The sequence below is a fragment of the Bombus pyrosoma genome, linkage group LG9 (assembly GCF_014825855.1).
Source record: "Bombus pyrosoma isolate SC7728 linkage group LG9, ASM1482585v1, whole genome shotgun sequence".
NCBI classification, from domain to species: domain Eukaryota; kingdom Metazoa; phylum Arthropoda; class Insecta; order Hymenoptera; family Apidae; genus Bombus; species Bombus pyrosoma.
The window spans coordinates 8,999,158-9,021,360 of record NC_057778.1 but is presented as its reverse complement, the minus strand read 5'-3'; the positions used below and the strand labels follow the sequence as shown (position 1 = coordinate 9,021,360).

At 32.8% G+C, this 22,203-nt stretch overlaps 4 protein-coding genes across 8 annotated transcripts; 2 read left to right on the top strand and 2 right to left on the bottom strand.

Moving 5' to 3' along the window:
- Positions 1 to 456: 456 nt before the first annotated feature.
- Positions 457 to 5,695, bottom strand: LOC122571035 (retinol dehydrogenase 10-A-like). Of its 4 annotated transcripts, none has more exons than XM_043734212.1 (7): positions 5,562 to 5,695; positions 2,516 to 2,708; positions 1,948 to 2,307; positions 1,322 to 1,436; positions 1,139 to 1,223; positions 768 to 878; positions 457 to 567 (listed from the first exon to the last, which is right to left on the bottom strand). In XM_043734212.1, exons 2-7 carry the CDS (start codon positions 2,702 to 2,704, stop codon positions 495 to 497), a joined length of 933 nt encoding a protein of 310 aa, XP_043590147.1. In that variant the 5' UTR covers positions 2,705 to 2,708; positions 5,562 to 5,695; the 3' UTR covers positions 457 to 494. The 4 variants fall into 4 exon arrangements, with proteins under 4 accessions (XP_043590147.1, XP_043590149.1, XP_043590146.1 ...); XM_043734214.1 differs by lacking the exon at positions 5,562 to 5,695 and adding an exon at positions 5,244 to 5,453; XM_043734211.1 differs by lacking the exon at positions 5,562 to 5,695 and adding an exon at positions 3,691 to 3,838.
- Positions 5,696 to 5,858: 163 nt separating this feature from the next.
- Positions 5,859 to 9,943, bottom strand: LOC122571034 (short-chain dehydrogenase/reductase family 16C member 6-like). The gene is made up of 7 exons (XM_043734210.1): positions 9,590 to 9,943; positions 9,384 to 9,521; positions 8,769 to 8,963; positions 8,517 to 8,646; positions 8,210 to 8,327; positions 8,022 to 8,147; positions 5,859 to 7,445 (listed from the first exon to the last, which is right to left on the bottom strand). The coding sequence occupies exons 1-7, from the start codon at positions 9,737 to 9,739 to the stop codon at positions 7,343 to 7,345; spliced, it is 960 nt and encodes a 319-aa protein (XP_043590145.1). The 5' UTR covers positions 9,740 to 9,943; the 3' UTR covers positions 5,859 to 7,342.
- Positions 9,944 to 10,241: 298 nt separating this feature from the next.
- Positions 10,242 to 15,270, top strand: LOC122571029 (zinc finger CCCH domain-containing protein 14). Of its 2 annotated transcripts, none has more exons than XM_043734197.1 (7): positions 10,242 to 10,533; positions 10,979 to 12,685; positions 12,787 to 12,940; positions 13,040 to 13,200; positions 13,281 to 13,575; positions 13,656 to 13,785; positions 13,875 to 15,270. In XM_043734197.1, the coding sequence occupies exons 1-7, from the start codon at positions 10,495 to 10,497 to the stop codon at positions 14,098 to 14,100; spliced, it is 2,712 nt and encodes a 903-aa protein (XP_043590132.1). In that variant the 5' UTR covers positions 10,242 to 10,494; the 3' UTR covers positions 14,101 to 15,270. The 2 variants fall into 2 exon arrangements, with proteins under 2 accessions (XP_043590132.1, XP_043590131.1); XM_043734196.1 differs by having other exon boundaries at positions 10,246 to 10,533; positions 12,775 to 12,940.
- A 513-nt stretch (positions 15,271 to 15,783) lies between these two features.
- LOC122571021 (egg-laying defective protein 27-like) lies at positions 15,784 to 22,082 on the top strand. Its single transcript, XM_043734163.1, has 5 exons — positions 15,784 to 18,236; positions 18,302 to 18,444; positions 18,591 to 18,923; positions 19,279 to 19,359; positions 19,529 to 22,082. Exons 1-5 carry the CDS (start codon positions 18,128 to 18,130, stop codon positions 20,207 to 20,209), a joined length of 1,347 nt encoding a protein of 448 aa, XP_043590098.1. The 5' UTR covers positions 15,784 to 18,127; the 3' UTR covers positions 20,210 to 22,082.
- The last annotated feature ends 121 nt before the right edge of the window (positions 22,083 to 22,203 follow it).

Below are 22,203 nucleotides of genomic sequence, written 5' to 3'. Positions count from 1 at the left end.
ACAGACCCGAACTTAAACGAGTATTTCACAATCATGTGAGCTCGCAATACGCTACAGCCAGACTGTTATTCACCGGTAATTCGGACAGCGGTCATTACGACGTGCTAGTTCCTGATTGACGGACGTTTTTCAAGGAAAAATAACCGAATACTTAATAATAACATACACGTTATTTTTTCTTTTCTAATGCATATATAATTTGTGCTATATCTCTCGTATATGGAAACTTTGTAATTATTGTTGATTATTTTTTGAACTTTGCGTCACTATTCGGACGTTCTCCTCCTTCAATTGTGTGGACTTTCGAATCGTCGAACGACACGTGAGCGATTAAAATAAAATTTTATTTTGTACGGATGAACTTTGCTTTTCTTTTAATTATCAAGAGAACTTCTGAGGCTGTCCTTTGATACATCATAGATCGTAGTATTGCGATTTCTAGACATTCTTCTTTTAATGATTGTGTTGAGCGTAAAGCGAGAGAGGACTCATATTTACGTGTGATAATCGCATCCATGAAGGTGGGTCCACTCTGTGAGCAACGTTATTCCGTTGTAGATCATACAACTGGAAAATAAAATAGGCGAATAAGGAACCGAGTTTGTTTTATGTAGGAGATCTTTGAAATTTGATGTCAATATTTATTTATCAAATAATCGCAGAAAAAAGATTTGAGAAAATTAATAGATTGAAATTATTTGAAAATTATTCATCTTTTTTCTAGAATGATAAATGTTACCTTTTACTCTGTATTTATCTTTTTATACCTTATGTGATACAGCGATTTGGATATCCAGCTGACGCTCATATTATACTGATTGGTCTTTACTGCTTTCACAATGTTCTTGGCCACTCGTTCTTCGCTCTCTTTCAATGTACTGTGACAGTCACAGAAATCCAATTAATTTGGCGTAATTAAATTAAAAAACCCCCCCAAAAAGGAACTTATATACAGTGACTGTTATTAATATTCTCACATTATAAACACTGTTCGAATATTAATAAGAATCTTGTAAACGATCTACATTTTTTCAACTGAAGAAATATTTGCCCAAGTAACTTGAAGAAGCAGTCTTTCTATGAAAGACGCCGAATATTCCGATTATTATTTTTATCTAAATGTTTGAAGTACCATTACCTGCATTCTCTAATTGGAGAGAATGCCAAAAATGTTAAATCATTACTATGGTGGCCCAATTCTTGACACATGCATTCCATGAAACCTGCATCAACCATTAGATTAGTTATTAATGAATTATCAATTATTAAATTATTGATTATTAGTAAATTAGTAATGTCAATGCTATTCAAAGATGCTTACTCATTACAGCTGCTTTGGAACCATGATAAGCGTCGTTATTCGATGCGATTGGGGTCACTCCAATTATATGGGCTCGTTTTTGATCCAATACCATTGGAAGAAACGCGAGGACTGTCTGTAAATGCAATGGAAGAAATACCTTAACATATTCCTTACATTCACATTAGAATCGAATATAAACGTTTTTACTAACAATTTGAACGGTCATGTTATTTTTTTAACGAAATCAAACTAAGAAGGTATTTAAAGAAATTTATAAATTTATAATACCCTGCTAATCCTTCATCTTCTTCGATATCTTACATAATTCTGTTTTTCTATCCTATAAAGAAAATTGTACCCATCATCCACAAGGTCATTAACGTTTCTTATAATAATCGCTAACAAATTAAACAATAATTAATAAATATCTCTACCCAGCAATAATAGATAAAATTATAAATTGATTTCAATCCTTCCTTTTAACGATTTTTAATTGCCTGAAAAAGATTAATTGTGAGGTGAAAATTAAAATTGCGAATAAAGATTAATGTGTCCATTGATCGTATTCTTTAAAAGGTTCCAACAAAAAAAAAAAAAAAAAAAAAGAACCAAAGAGGAACAACCAGAAAAACAAGTTTATATACCCAAAAATGAGCCATTAAAGTCTTGCTGGTCATGTCGAAAGCGTCATCGCTCGAATTGTCAATGCAGATCACTAAAGTGTTGATGTTTCCGATATCATCTTTCACTTTTTGGGCTGTTCTCTTAATGGCATCTCTATTCGAGAGGTCACACTCGTAAGCAGATATAGTCGAGTTGCATCGTGAAGAATCGTCCTCTCTGTGCCTCGGCTTGGCTTCGTCGGTGGTGAGATGCTGTTGTTTCAATCTCGATGCTGTTTCCTCGATTAACTTGTGATCGTTGTCCACGCAAATAACGGAGCAGCCGCTTTTCACGAATTCAGCCGCGAGAGATCTGCCTAAAGAGGAAGTAGCACCGACCACCTGAAGAACATAAAGTTATACATAAGACTATTAAAAAGTTTATTTTCGATCACAGCACGGTCGTTCGGTAAATCTCAACTTTCGAATTTCGCGTTAAGCATAAAAATTTCAGGTTTAGAATCTTTCATTGCAAAGTTCAATTTTCGAAATGTTTAATTTCAAGCGTATATTCTAAAGGTTCACGAGAGATGCTGCTTTGCATTCTTACCAAAACTACGTCTCCAGTCAAATCTCTCGGTGGTTCCGGCAGCAGTGATTTGAATATCTTAAGGATTCTCAGGAAAATAGATAGCAAGGTACTAATTACGAATTCAATGCTGAGAAAGAGCCAAATGCTGAACGAAGAGTATGGTATTCTTGAGCTCACGATCGCCATCTCGTTTTTTATGGGATGCATTGCACTGAAAGGAAAAAGAAATTAAAATTAGTAGAAATCAGCAAGAAAATGAATGAAATGCCAATACTTTTCGATTAATGCAAATTGTGTATTAAATTATTTCATAAGAAACACTTTCTTTTTATTCTAACGATTAACGTCCATTAACTAGTGATATAAACAAGCAATTTAAAATTTATGCGTGACAATTTAATTAACGAGATAAATTATGAAAGATACGATACGATAGAAAAAGAATGTCAAAGTCAGAGGATTCAGTATCGAAGAATCAGAGAGATAGGTATGTGAGAAAATTTGATAACGAAAGAACGAACGCCAGAGAACTCCGCGTCAATTCCAGAACACTTTACAAATGACGCGCTATCGTACGGGAGCCTCGTGTACCGTAGTATACTAACTATATCCGGAAATATTGGTATCCAGTAATATAGCGAAAGTGTATGAACATTGCGTAATGGGACAATTAGTAACTGGTGAAATGACTACGAAACCCCATCGCTGTATGGCCGATTTTATGGTAGCATTGTTAATAATATCATAATAAATTGTACTACCGTTTTTAAACAAACAGCGTTATTAATATATTTATATACCAATATAATTTAGATGCTATATATTAGTAAATACTAAAATAAATTCCAAGTCCCTTTATTTTATTTTCTCCAACAATTTATATCTGTATATCGTCATGTTTATTAAACAAGGGAAAACAATGGCCTTTTATGAAATATAAAAGCGCATAAAGCGTGCAAGGTATTGCATAGAACAACAGTTCTCCCTCCCTCTCTTTCGATTGTAACTGTAACAACCTGCATCGATAACTGCTAAACTACGTAGTAGACACCTATCATGATATACATATAGAATTATAAATCAAAAACAGGAAAAGTCTGCACACATTATGTAACAGCTATTACGTGAAAGAGTGCACTGGGTCTGAATGATCGCATATAGATACAGAATTTAACTAGCCATAGTCCACGTACCAGAATGATTGCATGTCTAGTTAAATTTCTTCCGGGTGTCCGGCGACTGATTTTCTCTCTTTATTCATGAAACAGCTAGTCCGTTACGAATTATTGTTGTTTTCCTTTTTCTTTTTGTGTTAAAAGTGAGCGATCGAGAAAGAGGGAAGCGGTAGTTAAGGTGAACTGAAACCAGATCCTTGTTCAATGTTGGTCGTGTTCGATAAACTAAAATGAGAGACTGGAGAAGATGTAATTCGGCGTTTTGAAGAAAAGTGGGACACATTAGGATGTGAAAGAAATCGGAAATATTTGTGTAAAAAGTAGTAAGAACGCATTTTAATAAGAAAGTATATCGCGAACGTGCAGCTTCAGATTTAAATGTTTAAACTTTTGACCCCATTAAATTGGAAATTGAATCTTTTAATTTGATATTTTAGCTTTGAACTTCGGAAGTCGTAACATTCTGGTAGCCTCTGAAAGGTATTCTTGAAATAGACACCAAAAGAATCTTATAAATCCGCGAGGAAACTGTTGCGAGGTTTATTTTGAAGTTTTCATCTATATCGGATAGTATTACGACAATGTTTATAACTTTTAAAACATCGAACATACTTTTATGAAATTTGAAATCGTGACTCCTGTCATAGTAATTATTTTACAATTAATTTACGAGATACTTGCTCCATTCGAGGAAGATTTTATTTAAATTCAATTACACAGATAAATGATCGAATTTTCTATTTTAAACAAAATACATATATTCCATTTCGATACTAATAAATTTTTACTCTTTGATATTTTTCGATGCACGTCTCTCTCCGAAGAACTGCGTAGGTTACAATGTAAACAAATGTAAATTGTTTATTGTGTTTACTGCATTAGCATCCTGATAAATTTTCCTATTACCTTCAATTTTTTCAACCGTATGTTTTTTCAGGAATAAAATTATATGTTCAGTATGATTACAGATTGAGTATAATTGCAGTGCTTGAACGCCCTATTTATCTGTCTTTTTTTACATTTTACAAGCAGTCAACAAAAACCATTTTTTTATGACTTCTGACAATGATGTGTTAATATATACGTATTATACAAAAAGCTGTGTGTATTAAACAAGCAAAATTTACATTTCTGCCAATCACAATAAGTGTTCTAACATATTTAAAAACAATTAATGCGATAATATTATTATAGATAAATATACGTATAGAGCAATAATTTTTCGAACACATTGGTGTCTATGTCTGTGCGAGTTACTCTATACTGTATACATGTATGAATGAGAATATGTAAGAAAATTTTATTTCTGAGTCTTTCAAACTCCACAATTCTACATATAAACGTTTTTAGATTTAACGAAATTTTACTTTTTGAAGCCTGACATGCACGATATTGTTGTCTTATGAGTAACTCTAAAAGTAAATATAATGGGAATTCCATTTCTGTATCTTCAAATCTAAATTTGGTAGAATTTCAAAAAAGAAAGAATAATCGTGCGATAGCCCTATGATGCTGGCGTCATTGACTTTTAACGTTACGTCCTTGCCTGGGAAGGTTTATCATGAACTTGCCTTTCGATTTTTCAGTTTGTTTCAAGGTAAACTTGTTTAGCAAGACATATACCGAGAAGGAAACCAAGTAAAAGATGCTTATGAATCACTTTTTATATTTCGTTATTAGATTAAAGACATATGTATATCACACGATATCCTTCATTTCTTTTTAATTACACTTATTAATCACTGTAAAATCACTGTAAAGAGATTTATTTAGTTAACGACAGACACTATAGAGTGGAACACTGTGCTTGAAACTCACAAACTTTATAGCAGGATTTTTTTAAAACGATTGCAGCGAAACTATATCGAAAGTTGGGATAGAAGACTTACCAGTAGTCACTGAAGCGCTATTTTATAAAGACTGAATGATCATGGAAGAATTTTATGGAAGCACTAGCAGAAGATGCGGCTTCACGTGACAGACCTGCAACTGGTTTAACTTAACTAAGCAGTACTGCACTCCCGTACAGGAAAATACCGCGTGCCACAAATTCGAAGAATTTTATTGAATAACAAACGAAGATACAGAAACATATTTCATTAACAACTAGTTTTTAATGTACCGCTATATACTCATAAGGCGAAAATAAATATTTTTTCTTGCAAGATTAGAAATATAACGACGATTCGGTCGAACAAAATGATAGAACAGTCTGCAGAAAAATGAAAAGTTATTCACATTTACAAAAGATATTGCCATCATGTTCATATAGTTTTTTTTATTTTTTACAACTGGTGTCATTCCTTTCGGTAATGATTTAAATAAATGCAGTTTTTCAAGACATCTACGCTATAAAATTGCCGTTTTATCAAAAAAAAAAAAGACGGCAATTTTATATATATATATATTTATATATTTTTTTCCTATATATATATATATATATATATTTTCAATTTCTGTTCAGATGACTTTGCTGATCATATAGTTTCGCGAGACATGCTGAGAAAATCAGATCACAGTCAGCGAGTTTATGCTCCCACAATGAAATCTAAGATTTCGCCAAAACAACTGTACGTACGATCAATTAAGATAGTTCATCCAGTCTCTTGAAAAGGGACTCCTTGTAGGAATTCACTGTACATTACAGATAGCAAAGTCACCTTCACCTTCTATTTAGAAAATATCTTTTTAACCTGCGATAACGTTTGTTCAGGTAGGTCAAGAGGAAAACCCATCGATTCCTATTGAATGCGATTGAAATCGTTCTCTTAAATTTCACGAAACGTATCATGCAAATACAATGCTTGGATTTTATAAAGCAAATTGTTATTAATTGTTTTAATACAGCGAAAATGAAGTAATTTTTCCTTTCAATAGGTAAATAAAAGAAAATCTTCCGATTCTTAACGAATTCTGCGATACTTCACATTATTGTAGGGTCAGATACGTCGAGGAAGATAATTGTGTTTTCATCGTCATATCTCGGCCTGATATCATAATCATATCAATTGTCATTTAAGCTGATCAAGATTCTTCAGTTCGATAACGATTTTCGTCGTCGCGATACGTTGTCAACCAAAATGATACATACCTACTTAAGCGCACGATTATTACACTATCTTTATCTAGTGTTATAAGCTTTTTATGGAAGTGAAAGGATGCAACATACAGAGTACGTGCGATGGTCTATTAGCTGATTCAAAGTTTAAGGTCATAAATATTTTGAAAAACTCTTATAGAAGAAGAAAGAAGAAAGTAGGATTATATCTACTTTGTATGTACGAAAAATTAAAGAACTTACTTGTTTTGCTTGTTTTCTACATCTTAAATATTTATAGGGAAACTTTTCTTCTAAGTAACGTAACTGATTTAAATTGCAAATTATTTCTAACATCAATAAATATACAATCTCCAAGTTTAATAGCATAGAATTGATTTATCTATTATCTTTAATTCTTTATTAAAATATTTTACTATGAGATAAACAAAATTAAAATAATTATTGTAATTATTCTGTAAGATACCTAATGATATATTTGCTAACAAAAAATTGTTTTGTTATCGAGTTCGAATATAATACAATGTAATTTTTAAATTACACGTTACGTGACATCATCTTGTGACGCATTCTATAAACATAAATTTATGTATGTATGAATATTATTATGTTTTACGAAGCGACAGTTTCCCGGACTGCAAGTTTTTCTCGGCGTTTACGATCTACATTCGCTAAGAAATCAAGGATCAACCTCATCGCACTTTCAGGAACCAATCTGTGGGCCATAAACGTTCAAGAAAAATTTTATGTTTACGAGAATATAAATTAGAAAATGAATATGTTTGAATGTAAGTATTTAATGTTCAAGTGTTGGAATTTGTAGAATTTGTAGATGTAGAACTTGATTTAATTTGAGTCTAAATTAAAGTAATAAAATTTATGAAGATCGATTGTATCCCAGTTTTCTTCCGGCCAAACGTTATCAGTATATTTTACACGAAAAGATAAAAATATACGTTAGATAAATATATATTAGCGGAAGAAGAAGAGTTATAGCAAGAAAATTGTATATCAAATAAGCGGTAACGAATGTCGTAAACATTTTTATTAAATGCAGCTAGAATTGTAGGAGTATTACGATACCTTATGTAAATACTCCGCACCTACTTATACTTCGTATCATAATAACGCACGTTCGTCACCGTTCATTTCACGTATAGTTCTTAGAACTCCTTTTCAGAACAATTCTTCCAATGACATATATTTATATGACGTGTTTTCCTTATGTTGACCTATAGAACATATTGACAACGTTTGGCTGGAAAAAACTGGATCATCCTATATAAAATACCTGTTAATGGAATTTAGAGTAAGAAGACATCTAGGAATAGAGTATTCGGTATAATTTCTTCTAACTGCTTTGATTATTTCTCCCGCTGCATATCCAGGTGATACTACACCGAATATATAAGGAAATCTACAAAAATCATACACTTGGAATGAAAGATTGAATCAAGACACTTTTTATCCACACGTTACCTATATTTTGGATCTCTGGCTAGCCCAGTATCCACATAAAATGGATAAACGGTTGTAAATCGTATGTTGGTATACTTGTGGTCCAATCGCAGCTCCTCATAAAGAGCCTCCATCAAACCTATTAAAGTTTAATTATGAATAATATCATACTTTTTCATGAAATGCGTCATTTTCGTTTAAAAGAGGGAAGAAACTACGTCAATACCATTTATGATGCATTTACAGCATTAATGTTATGTTGAACACGTTTTTAACGATGGGCGAACTATTTAAAAAATTATTATATTTCAATTAAAAATTCCTCTACCTCTCACAGCAAATTTGGAAGAACAGTAGGCTACTTTTTGGGACACACCATATATACCACACATGCTACACACGCAAACTACATGTCCTTTTCCATTTTGCATCATGCTGGGCAAAAACGTTTCTATAGTCTGTTGAAAAAATTCGAGGTTCAAGTGAGAGTTTCCTTGGTATTTATAATTTTTAATGTTGCTTGTAATTTTAAGTAACTCTTTCATTTTATAAATTATTAGTGAACATTTGATGAACAAACCCAAAAGTTTGATAAAACATTAACGTTGAACGTCTTTTCTATGATATCCGTGTCTTGATTCAAAAAAGGACAATGATATAATACAGCGGCGTTGTTAATCAGGATAGACACTTCTGGCACGCCGACTTTTCTCATTAACCTCGCTGCCTCTCGGACTTCTAATCTTTTCGATACGTCGACTACGAAACCGTAAGCCTAAATATACATATATGTATATACCTTTTTCAATGGAAATGCCTATCGAAGATCAAATAAAAATATTATAGGATTTTTATTTATTCAGAAATATTAGAAATTAGGATTTCCAATAATTTCTGTCCTATATGATAAGTTTATTAATAGATAGATCTATTTCAAACTTTTAGATATGTTAAAGTATAGGGCTTGCTGGTACAATAACAAAGTTGCGATTATTAGAAATAAATTATATCATAGAAATAAATTTGTACTTGATGGATCTTACGACTTGCTATTATACCACCTGCACTGCTTCTGTACAATCACTTTATGATTGTCGTATAGTATATTCGTATAGTAATATTTGTAAAATACTTATACTTAAAACTTTTAACGCAATCTTTTATTTCAATCTGCCTTTTATTTCTTTTTCCTTACTTCTCCACCATTTTTCGATACCAGACTCATCGTCGACCGATTTGCTTCGGTATCTACGTCCCAACAAACGATTATGCAACCCAAAGAAGCTAATTGTATAGCCAATTCACGGCCAATTCCATGACCAGCACCGGTTATCTAATGAATGTACATATTTATGAGATGAGAAATGGAATGTAGAAACTATAAGTGTCAAATTTATTTACCAATACCGTTTCGCCTAGCAAATTCTTTGATCGAGAGGGTACAATCGTTTTAAAAGCAGCTACAGTCATGGCGAAAGTAATCCTCATAGAAAAGACAAAAAGATCATACAGTAAATGAGAAAATGTGAAGATACTTTTCATACAGGACATCTCGATTTTCCTTTTTAAAGTTGCTCGATTAATCGTTGAATGCTTTGATTAATATTCAATGGTTAATGATAGTTGTAAAAATGCTTCTGTTTTCTGTTACGTTAAACCTTTAGGAACTATTTATTTCGAGAATTACATTAAAATACCTATATATTTTTCGTTGTTTGGACTTGTCAAGAAAACAATTCAGAGAAAGCATATTTTTGAAGTTAGTCAAATTCATGATCACATCTTTTCTTTTCATTTAAATATATGTTCAATTCATATATTGCCGCCTTTGCTACGTCATGAAGATAATAAAGTGTAGATCGGCCTACCTGCTCGTATCGACGGCAGAGCCATTTCCGTCCACGGCTGAGCATTCTACTAGAGGGGAAACTGTATATGTAAAGTTGGTGAAAAGCGAATTGCGCATTTATTGTATCCACATTGCACTTGTATAATTTCAAATTATGAACGATATAATTTCGATATGAATATTATTTTTAGTTTGGTAATAAAAGGCTTATAAACGTCCTGTTTATAAACATAAGGAGAAATAATTGTTATTTATACAATATAGGTCTATGTACTTGGAATACGTACAGAGTTTCCTGCCTAGGTTGCTTACTTACTAGAAGGAAGCATTCTGATTCTGATCTTTCGTGGCGGAGAATGTTTTTATTCTTCAATATCCGTGATAATATCGTCGATTTTGTGACTCGACAACAGTTTTCTTTCCCCGCGCGTTCAATTTATTAAATGTGATCAACATCATGGATATACGCGGGATAGAAGTTACGAATCAATTGCGGGTAAGTGAAAGATTTACGCTTTTACCTGATTATACTTACATTGTTCTATTCGCCTTGTTGTGTTCAATAATTTCCGATGCAGAACTTTGGAGGATTATCGACAAGTCTCTGTTTAATATCTTTCTTGTTGTATGATAGTTTTGTTGTTAGGTTTTGACAACTTACATATTACAATTATCGCAGTTTTATATGGGAGTTACACTTTCGATACGACGCTCGATTAATTTAGTGATTAATTTGCATAGAAATTTCATATATATATATATCTAAAAGTCATGAAAAAGTGGAAAAGCATTGAAAGTAAAATATTTGGAAACGATAAAGTTGTTGAAATTTTGTAAATGGCCAAAAATAATAAGAAATTATATAAATTATAAGGGAAAACACATCAATCTCTATATCAGAAACTTCATAATAAAAATGACTTATTATTCTTTCTTTTCAGAGTGCTATTCGTGCTAAATTATTGGAATTAGGAATAAGATACGATGAGGAACTACCAGATTATATTTTAGTAATGGTTGTAAATAAAAAGTCTCGTCAACAGATGCACGAGGATCTATATTTATTTCTGGAAAATTGCACAACTCCATTTGTCGATTGGTTGCATGACCAAGTATTGAAAAAATTGCAGAAGGTTACTGTAGCTAAGAAAAAATCATTGAGGGAGTTTGTGCCTACAGTTGTTGTAAAACAAGAAGAAGAAAGGAAAAAGAGGAAGACATCAACAACTTCCTTTCTGGAAGATCAAGCTGCTAATCAAACTATTGATAAGTCTTCCAACAAAAGTGTGAAAGATGATAAATCATTCCATAAGCAAAATACAAAAACATTCTTATCTAGTCAAAAATTGGAGACAACACAAAATAAAAGTATAGATAAACTTGTAAAAGTTGCCAATAACGAGACTAAATCAGATGGAACAGCAAATCACATTGTTCCCCAGCAATCAGTACCAAAAAGAATACATACAAATGATAGTCAAAGTATGAATACGAATAAAGAAGTTTCAACTTTTGAATCTTCTAATAATAAGTCTAGAGACTCCCATGTTGAGACAAAAATGGACGATACACCATCTAGAAATTTAAAAAGACCACTAGACACAACAAATAGTTATAAGGATAGTTTGGAGAAAAAGCAAAGTGAAGTAAAAAGGTCAAAAATCGAGGAGGATGGAGAGAGTAGAACAGATGATAACACAAAGAAATTGAAGTCTTGCGTTAATAAACCAAAAGTTACATCTGTTGTATCTGTAAAAAATCGTTTAGGTGTGGTATCACCTAGAAAAAAGTTTGAAGTTCACAGAGAGAAAACGGATATCGAAAGTCGGTATAGGCAGACTGAAAAGCGTCGGTTGGATAATCGCAATAATAATTTTCCAAGGGGAAGACCTTTTGATACGGAGGATCGTACGAAGAGGAACCGTGAGATCGAATTGAAACACGAATCTGATAAAGTTAGTAATATAAAAACACGACTGGGTAATTCCAAGGTCGAAAAAGCATCCAAAAATTTAGAGTTAAGGGAGAAAGTAAATTCTAATCTAAAATCGAAATCGACAGAAAAAACAACGGGTACAATTAAAGATCGCTTAGGGATCGCGACTGTTAATAAATTACCTAAACAATTAGGGAATAAAGAATCTGTAGAATTTAAAAGCAAACCTTTGGAACAAGATCGCGATACTTTGTCCAACAATAAAAATATAAAGAATAGATTGGGACCATTGAAGAATAATTTTAAGCCAGTTAGCATTAAGTCTGGCTTTAATTCGTCAATCAGACGTTCTCAAAGTAGCGAGGATGAGGACTACCTCAATCTAGGTGCAGAAGAGGAATTAGATGATGACCCACAATCCGTGGGTACAAGTGGACCTATTAAATCCCATATAATAGCTGTAAATAAACCTGTACCAGTTAAGACTGATAGAAAACGACTGAAATCGTTAGCAAAGAATAACAAAGAATGCAGCGATGCAGAGGAAGAAGTTGAGGAAACTAAGATACCCAGTAAAGTAATTGTAACTCCAAGACCTCTAAAACCATTGCAACCAACGCAAAAACGTGCCACGCAATCACTTTTATTAAGAGCTGTTGCTGAGGCAAATCAATCTGTCGTTACACAAAAGAATCCGGAGCCATCCTTATTGGTATGTATAAAATGTAGTAGATATTAATATTACTGATTAAAAACAATTTGATAATACATATTTTAATCGATGAATATTTTTTCATTAAGAAACTTTCACAGGAGAAGAAGCAAACATTGAAACATCTTAAACCAGCTGCTGTGCGAGACGTGGGTCAAAATTTATCAGTACATTTGAATTCCAATAAAAGATTGGTTATGGAAAAAATACAAGTAGAATTAAATACAGATGTTTCAGAATCGAAGTCAAAGCCTTGTAAGTGTATTTTTACTCTACTTTTACTTTTTTTTTTTGGAGATATATATAATACTTAAAATTGTTTCTGTAATATATTTAGTATTATACGGTCTGTAGATGTACCGCAACCAGTTACCGAGGAACATATGGGTGTCGTAATGTCTTTATTCCAAAGGAGTGACGACAACCAAAAATTTTTAGTTACACTCAATGGATATAACACTAATTTAATGAAAGATAAAGTGACGTCTGACGACGATGAACGACTGGAAATGGAGGTACGTACTTTGTAATTGTCTGAACCTTAAATTTTCTTTGATTCTGCTTATTCATTTTATCAATTGACATTAACTTATAGGTGAATGAGGATGACGAACTTGCACTATCAACAATTCAAAACGACATATATACTCAAAATGAATCAGAAACTTCTGTCTTCCAAGTAACGGAAATTGAAACTGAAGGTGATATAAGTGTAAAAGAAAGAACAGAGGAGAACAATGAAAATTGTAATACGGAGAATGTAGAGAAAATCGAGGAGATACCAAAAAAAAGGAGAAAATTAAGCCCAATTATTTATAATAGATCTCGTTTACCAAGTCCCACAGATTTAAAATCCAGCACATTATTAACGAATCCATTATTAGCTAAACGTAAATAATACAATTTCACTAATTTACTTCTCACATAAATTCTATAGTACAAATTTTATAACATTGTCTTTTGCATCTAGGTCTAGATAAAAAACCACTAACAGAAAACACGGTAACGGTGATAGATAAATCGAAAGAAAAATGTAGATACTGGCCGAATTGTACATTAGGAAATAAGTGCGCGTATCTTCATCCCCTCATTATGTGCAGGTTACTATTTTATTTAATTCTTTCCATTCATTATCATTCACGTTAGTCAAGTGTTTTTTAACTGCTTCTTATCTTTTCCTACATTATAGTGCATTTCCTGCGTGTAAGTTTGGAGACAAGTGTGCTTACAGACATCCCAAATGTAAATTCGGCTTGTCCTGCACAAAACTAGGATGCGTGTTCTCTCATCCCGCCCAGCAGTGCAAGTATCATCCATTCTGCACCAAACCAGCGTGTCCATATTCTCACCCGATGCCGGTCGCTGTGGAGGCGTCTAGTCAAAGGGCGAAATTCACGTGGCGCAGACAAGATTGAGTCATACCATTGTACAAACGATGTACAAATTTTCCTTTCCTCTAGTGATAGATTGACATGTATATTAGCAAGGATACTATCACGACTACTTGATTTTCAGTAACAAAACTCGATACATGTAACGAGAGTAGCAATAATAGTAGCAATAGATCAATGTTGTCTAATTATATTATGTTAGGTGCGTTATTAATAACTAAGAGACTAATTAATGATTGAAAAGTATTAGGGATCTTTGCTTTTTACTCGGAGATCTTATACATTCGTAGATATATTCAGTTAATGTACATGTATTGCACTTTACGAATATAGTGTTACAGTAGTATAACTTTTATCGATCACGGTCAAAAATCTTTTATTACAATGTACCTTGTTCTTTCACATATTGCTAGCGATAGTATTCTTGCTGATACAATGGGAAAAAAAAAAAAAAAAAGAATAACATTCTACTTTGTACAAATGAACGAGTGTATGTTTCGATCGCAAACTTTGGATGGAATTTCGACGTTCGACTCCCATTTAATCTGTATCATACATCATGTCGATTCACGGAGCAACAGTTTGCATTTGTTCAGCAATACATTTAATAGCGTTCTAGTTTTATTCGTTCCCCGGTCTACGAATTACAGGCATTGTCTTTTACCATTTCGCCGATCTGTTTAAATAGATTGCGTGGAGTGTCTATTCGTTTTTCTCCTAGTTTTAAGAAAACATCAGTGAAATATTATATTAATTCGATATTAACGTGACTTCAACAAATAATATATATAATTGTAGTAAACAATGAGTTTTTTGTTCACTCTTCTTGCCTATTTTAAACATAGGCAATTAATTCTTTTTCTACGTTATATCAGACAAAATCCTACCTTCGAAATTCACACGAACTATATTTATTAATCAATGGCTGTGCAATGTAATTGTCATAACATAATTTCACTCGAACACTAGAAAATACTTGTTCGAGAATTACGAATGATATAAACTTTTTTGTGTAACTTATAATTTTTATTATCATACGTGAGTGTAGCGTAAAAGAAAGCGAAAGCCAGCTTTGTGCACTTTACTATCTGTTTATTAAACCAATGAAATTAAATTCATTAATCAACCTGTTTAGGTACTACGAGAATATAAATCTTGTATAAAGAACTATAAATACACGATTATATCTCTAAATTTTAAGCAATTCTATTTTCTTAAATATTCCTACATTTTACCTTCATCATCCAATCAATACTAAAATTACCGAACTGTAATGTGCTTTGATATACTATATATCTATATACATTACATATATATATATATATATATATATATATATATATATATATATATATATATGTAGTATAGATATAATCATTATTAAAATAATATAAGATAATGTTTCTATTTAAGTAAAAGTTAAGATTAATTTTGTTATAATGCACACATATTTTTGGTAAGCGCAAAAACAAAATCCGAAACCTTCGGGGTAGTTCTACTGTTAAAGTATAAGTTTATTTCAATAAAAATCACAAATATAACAGTATCACCAGTAGTAATTTTTTCTGATTATTATGCTTCAACATTAACTCTTTCATAATCTAGATCGAACTTTTTAGATATCAAAGATACTATGAAATGATCTTGCAGTTAATCTGAATTAATTACGTAATTAGTTATATCTTCGTATTATATTTTATTCGCGTATTATATATTGTATATTTATATATTAAATTCTCGCGATAAAACCCGAACACATATACGCATACGTATATGTAAATTGCTACCGCTGCTATATAATCTAAGAGAATGTCTTCCACTACTTGTAGACCAATTCTTCCTCACCGGACAGGTGTTTGTTATGATAAGAACCTGTCTAATACGATGCACGGCAATGAAATGTTTGTGCCATTCCCTAGGTATGGAACTAACTATAATATTATTTTGGTCCACAACAATAGTTCGTTCCATGTGTCATTACAAAGTAACGAACGGGCTTAGAATATATTATACAAATACGAGGATTCATAANAATTTTTTAATTTGTCAGAGGGATAAAGAAGAAGAAAGATATAAATCACAATGGAACAAGAAACTAAACTTTGCTTCACTGTCGTTGAAATTTTCTTCCAGATCTATTCTTGAAACTAGCGTTTGATCGTATTCTTAGTGTATTGATATCTGTATCGCAAATGGTACTTTAAGGGGGTATTCTAGTCTAGAGGCATGAATTTCGGGCGGTTTTTGAAGCTCTGTACAAACGAAACAAAAAATATTTTTACCATCCATTTTTTTATCATTTGTTTATTGATATTTTAAGATTGCATAAAAAATTAACCAAAGAAATTAAAAATTCACAAAGTTATGAGCTGGCAAAGTGGGGGGGGGGGGGGTAAGAAAAGGGGCGTGTCCTGGCGTGCATGATTTCAACCCTTCTAGTCATCTGAGACAAAAAATCCGAACAGATTCTTAATTAGTATAGATGCCGATATAGCATGAGCCTTGGAGAAGTAAAAAATGTATTTTTTCACAAAATGGTAGCCATTTGAAAAGAATCTTTCTTTTGGCATGTATTTTTAACAATTCCGAATTTTAAAAAAATAGTAAAATTAAAAATTTTGATCTGAGTGTGCTTTAGGCGGTAGAGGAATATATAAAGAACATTCACACCGAATTTCAAATAAATCGGTTCATTACAACTTGAGATATCGTGCACGCAAACTCGAAAAAGGTAGTTTCGGAAAAAATGTGTTGAGACAAGTTTCCGGTAATTTTACTTATAGAATGGTACAGGTACATGCTTGCATATTTTTAATCCGCGATTTCTGCTTCATACAAGAATATCTTTCTTACATGTACAACACAGAATTAACGATGAAAGAGAAAAATTCTAAAATACAATAGCCGCAATTGTTATTAATTAAAACTGTTCATTTGTTCCCGTCGGACCGGAGCAGATGCCGCGTTACAAAAATGGCTGTAACTCATAAAACAATTGAAATTTTGAAAAATCCTTTCAAAGGCATATTCTTGAATGTCTAAACTTTGGAAATGTGAGAAAAAAATTTCCGATTTTATCAAATTTCTAGGCTAGAATACCCCCTTGATCGATTATACAATATACCATTAATCAAGTGCCTATGAAATGAAATATAAATATTCTATGGCACAAGATTAAGAATAGAAATTTGTACGTGTCATTACGAATATGAAATTCCTCTAATTTCTTTATTCTTTAATTCTTCCTAGGAATTCCTCTAATTCTTATCAAATATTAATGTATTAAATATTCGCGAATGAAATTACCACGTCTTCAAAATTACCACTGAAGAGTTGTTCGAAACATGAATATAACTTGTTTAATCCAGTCCCGAATGAAATAAAGATAATAATTATAATAGAACGCCAATATGTTGCAAGAGAAAATTTCAGAAAATACCCCGTCGTTGTGAATATTTCCTCCGACCTTATCTTATCTCACGAATTGACACGATGTCTAGTCAGAGCATTCTGCCGTTCCGTCCAGTTTTCTTTCGAGGCTCGTGGCCAGCCCAACGCGTCGCCTCAAATCGTGCACATGCTTTTAAATTACAATTTCCAATAATTCATCACTATCACAAACAGTGTTTCGATCTGTGCCTTCATTTCCAAATATATAGTCGCGAATTCCATCATCGCGATCATCGCTTTTCCTTAAGAAGAGTACGTGACTGTTTGTTCGTCTATCTGTAGCCATCAATGTTATGCCTATTTCTCAATAAATCATAAGTAACATGACTAAAATAATTTCCATTTATTCATCAATCCTTCTTCATTTTATAATTGTACTACATTTTCGAATAATATCAATATTACGATACTAATATTAATATTGATATATCTTCAAATTCATCGTAATTGATTTCTCCTTGGAATGCTCAATTACTTGTACGAATCCGTAAGTTTCGTGGCACGAAAAACGTGCATATTCAAAGATTCATCATTGGTAAAGGGGCGATGCGACTCGATATTTCATGTCTTTGATTGATCAAACGATAAAACAACGCTAGCAATGGAAGAAATTTGCCAGGAAAGCATTATGGTCCAGTACCCCGCCGGTACCTCCCAAAGGGTCCGATCGGGAAGGAGTGGGGGAACAATAGCAAGTACAATTCGCAACAGTGGGGGTCGCAGGTATAAGTAGCATAGAAATTTTGACTAATGAGTCTTGCACTTGTCGTCGTAGCAATAACATTGCTCTCAGCGAACAAACATCAAATCGTCATGGGAATATCCAAGAGAAAGATGCCGAGAAAATCGGCTGCTCGCAGAAAAAGGAATGCGAGCTCCCAGACGAAGAAGAAGAAGAAGACGATAGTTCCGAGGATGGTATGTACCCCTTTTTCTCTTAAAGATTTTGATTAAAGTGAAATTCATTCGATCATTAACATTAATTCTTTGTTATTTTTCCTTTACGAAGTAGATATTTTAGAATTCATTGAGATGAATTAAAAATGTAATTTTTTAAATTTCAGGAACATGCTGTCATCCCCGAATGTCAGGATCGGTCATACGCGGACAAAGAATATACAACTTCTCGGGAGGAGAAGATGTGGGATCCGAAGATGGATGTGGAGAGATGGTTCCCTGGCTACATTATGGCAGCCCGAACACTTTTAACACTAAAGCAGCAATATGGCGACATTTCAAACATGGAAGCAATGGACAACTCGTGTTCTGGTGATGCGGAACAATACATCTCGGATGTTCTTCACGACTCCGAGTATGATCCGGACGCTGCGTTGCAGCTAATATTCACGAATAATATACCGGAGAAAATTATTACAAAATGGAAGCCAGAGGAGATGGTAAGTATCGTACAGTTGATCTTGTATCGAAAATCGAATATTTGAATGTTGATAATTCGGTGATCAAGTTGAATTGATTATAATACAATACAATACAAATTTCCAATTTTTACACTAGCATACAACGTTCAATGTTTTAAACGAGATTCTTTAAAGAATTTTAATTGATATTATATAGCTGGTAGCGTTGCCTTCTTTTATTTGTTACTATACCTGTGCTTAGATTTAATGGTGCAAATTCTTTTCGAATAAAATCGCTCTTGGAATATAAAAAAATCATTTTTACGCCATTGTAGTTTTTTTCACGAAGAATTAAACATTCTAATGTTTTTGTTGTTGCGTTTTAATGTTACAGCAACTCTTCACGGAAGGAATCATGAAACACGGAAAAAGATTTTCAATCATTAGAAGGGAGATGCTTCCGCATAAACGAGTGGTAAGTTTATTTTCCTACTACGATAGCTTTCCATAATGTACTTTTTGTATTTCCGTACTGTACCCATCAAGCGATCTTGCTAAGAATATACCATTTTTGTATACTCCTTTTTATTTCGTCTCCAAGGATTAATTTCAAAAAATAAACGAAAATATCTTTGTGTTCGCAGGAAGAATTTGCGGAATTTTACTACGTATGGAAACGAAGCAAAATGGCAGAAGCTTGGAGAAAATCTCGTGCGGAAATTAAAGCCGAAAAGAAAAAGATGCAGGAGAAACGTTTGAAAAAGAAAACTTTTCGTAATCAGTCGAATAACATACCTCCTTGTGATCTGTCGAATAACATACCTCCCTGTGGTCTGTCGAATAACATACTTCCTTGCGATCTGTCGAATAACAGAAGGATGACGCGCAGCGCGACTGCCGCTGCGAGACGCTCTCTCCAAAATAGCGAGGGGACAGATGACGACAGTAGGTCGTCTACATCGACAAATCTATCGGAGAAAAACGAAGAAACATCTAGTGCAGCAGAGTCCACAGATTCTTCGAAGGGACATGTCCAAAAAGCAGAAAACGGATTACCCGAATCTGCTACCTCGGAAATGTCTCCGATGAAAAACGAGCAATTTTCGGATAACTCTATGAAATGTCCAAAACAAAGACGTGAAAGGAAATCGTCAACTCCACGCAAGATCGTTAACTTGGAAGAAGAATCTGAGGATGAAATCGAGGAAATTAAGTGCGTCACACCACCCATCATACCGCAGTGGAAAAGGCAACGAAGGTTCAAAAACACGTTGCTTAATGATACTCGAGCGATTTATCACTCTGATTTGCAATTCCTAATATAAATAGTTAGTTCCAATTAGATCTTGATGAACTTTTGTGTCATTTTATAAGACACAACGAACGAGCAAAATAGTTAGAACATAATATTATTGTATGTTTTTACGGATTTTGCGAATTTATCAATTTATATAGATGCGAATTATTGCTACAATTAAGCAATGATTTCTATAATTTTCTATCTTTTAGCTCAGTATGTAAATATTTTCCTTTACATATTTCTTTTAACGTGCAATACACAGGTAACTGTAAGCAACATCAAAATGTGATATTGTTAGAATTTTTGTTCGTGTTTATAGTAGTTTGGTAGTTTATAGTCTATAGTATGTCGTTTATAGTTTATATATGATGGTTATTAAATTGTTAATGAAAGGACGAAAGTAATTTATTGCATTTTGAAATATTCCACTTTTATTCCATACGATCGGTGTCATTAAATAAAATTCTTTGTAATTAGATGCTAGCACACTGTAAGAATGTAACAGCGAGATTTTCTTGAGACGATACGCCGCATGGTGTGAATGGATGTGTTTGTGTGTGAGAGTAAACAGAAATGACGTGGCGAAAACATAACGCATAAGTGTCACCTTTTCGGAATAGTCCTGTACATGCCACTTTTACACTATGGCACATGCATTCTTTTCTTCGTCTTCGAAACTCGCCCCCTTTCATTTCCACAATTTTAACCTAATAAAACGATTCATAAACAGCATATTCGTATTTCTTTTTATACCACCCTTATCCCTATACATATAAAATAAAAATTCTTTTACAGAAAATTTTTCAATTGTGCGATAGGTTACGTATTTTAATCAGTGAAATATATTTAGAAAAAAAAAAAATAAAAAATAAAAAAATAAAAAAATAAAAAAAGAAATATTAAACACGAATATATGGTAAAATTAAAACTTAATAAAACGGTCCAGTACTATGCCATTCAGTAGAAAGGGCATGAGACGAAAATGTTATCTACCATTTAAGACCACGCGCAGGCTGTCAACGAAAGCTGGAGGCGAAGACGACGCAACGGCGTTCTTTGTTCCGCGGAAGTGGAGGAACACCTCTGTTCTCTTAATTACGAGTACTCTGTTACTCTAACGCGTTACTCTTTTTTCTGGCTCTTCTTTTTTTCGCATTTTTCAAATCCTGCTGCTAATTATCACGACGATAACCAATTTATTTTTGCTAGTTTTGTACTTAAAAAAAAAAAAAAGAAAAAAAATTGAAGAGTGAATTTGAGGAGAAATCGAACGAAATTTGATTTACGAATTTGTACGTGGTACAAATTCATGATAAATCGATTTAAGTCTGCGATGTGGATAGTTTCGACGATCTGGATCGTTCGTGGACGCTTATCACAATATATAGCAGGCAGTGTCGCTGTTTTTGTATAGAATATACGATTGTTTTAATAAGGAAGTTCGCCACTTTAGTCTTTCTAATTTTTTAACTTTTTCTGACCTTAGGATGGTAATTTGATCGCTGATCTTTTGACGATTGTTATAATTGTTGATTAATTGTTGTTGGATTTATGTGCATAATGCGTTAATATGATCGAAAGAATGTTTTGTTCGTAAAAATTAATGATTCTACTCAACCCTTTGTTCTCGAAATATCTGTAATCGACTCGCTCAATCGTATTTTTTTGCGCATGAATAAGAATAATCAAAATTCAAATTTACGCGTAAAGAATGGCATCTTTGCATAGTATCTCTTTGTTAAAAATAAAAGTTTATTTGTTGACCAATATTAATGATCTAATTCTTGGTAGCCAAAGACGTAGAAAATAGAAAATTGTATGTTGAAGTTGTATACTTCTAAAAGAATCAAATAACAAATCCGTAAACTGAAAATATAAAGAATCGAGTACAAAGGGTTTCAAATACAANGTTTTATATTCTAATTGTCGGAAGGAGGAAATTTACAATTGTACGCACAACGTTCTCGCAATCATTGAGAATTTCACTAATTTTCACTTATATGTATATAAATCTTTTCC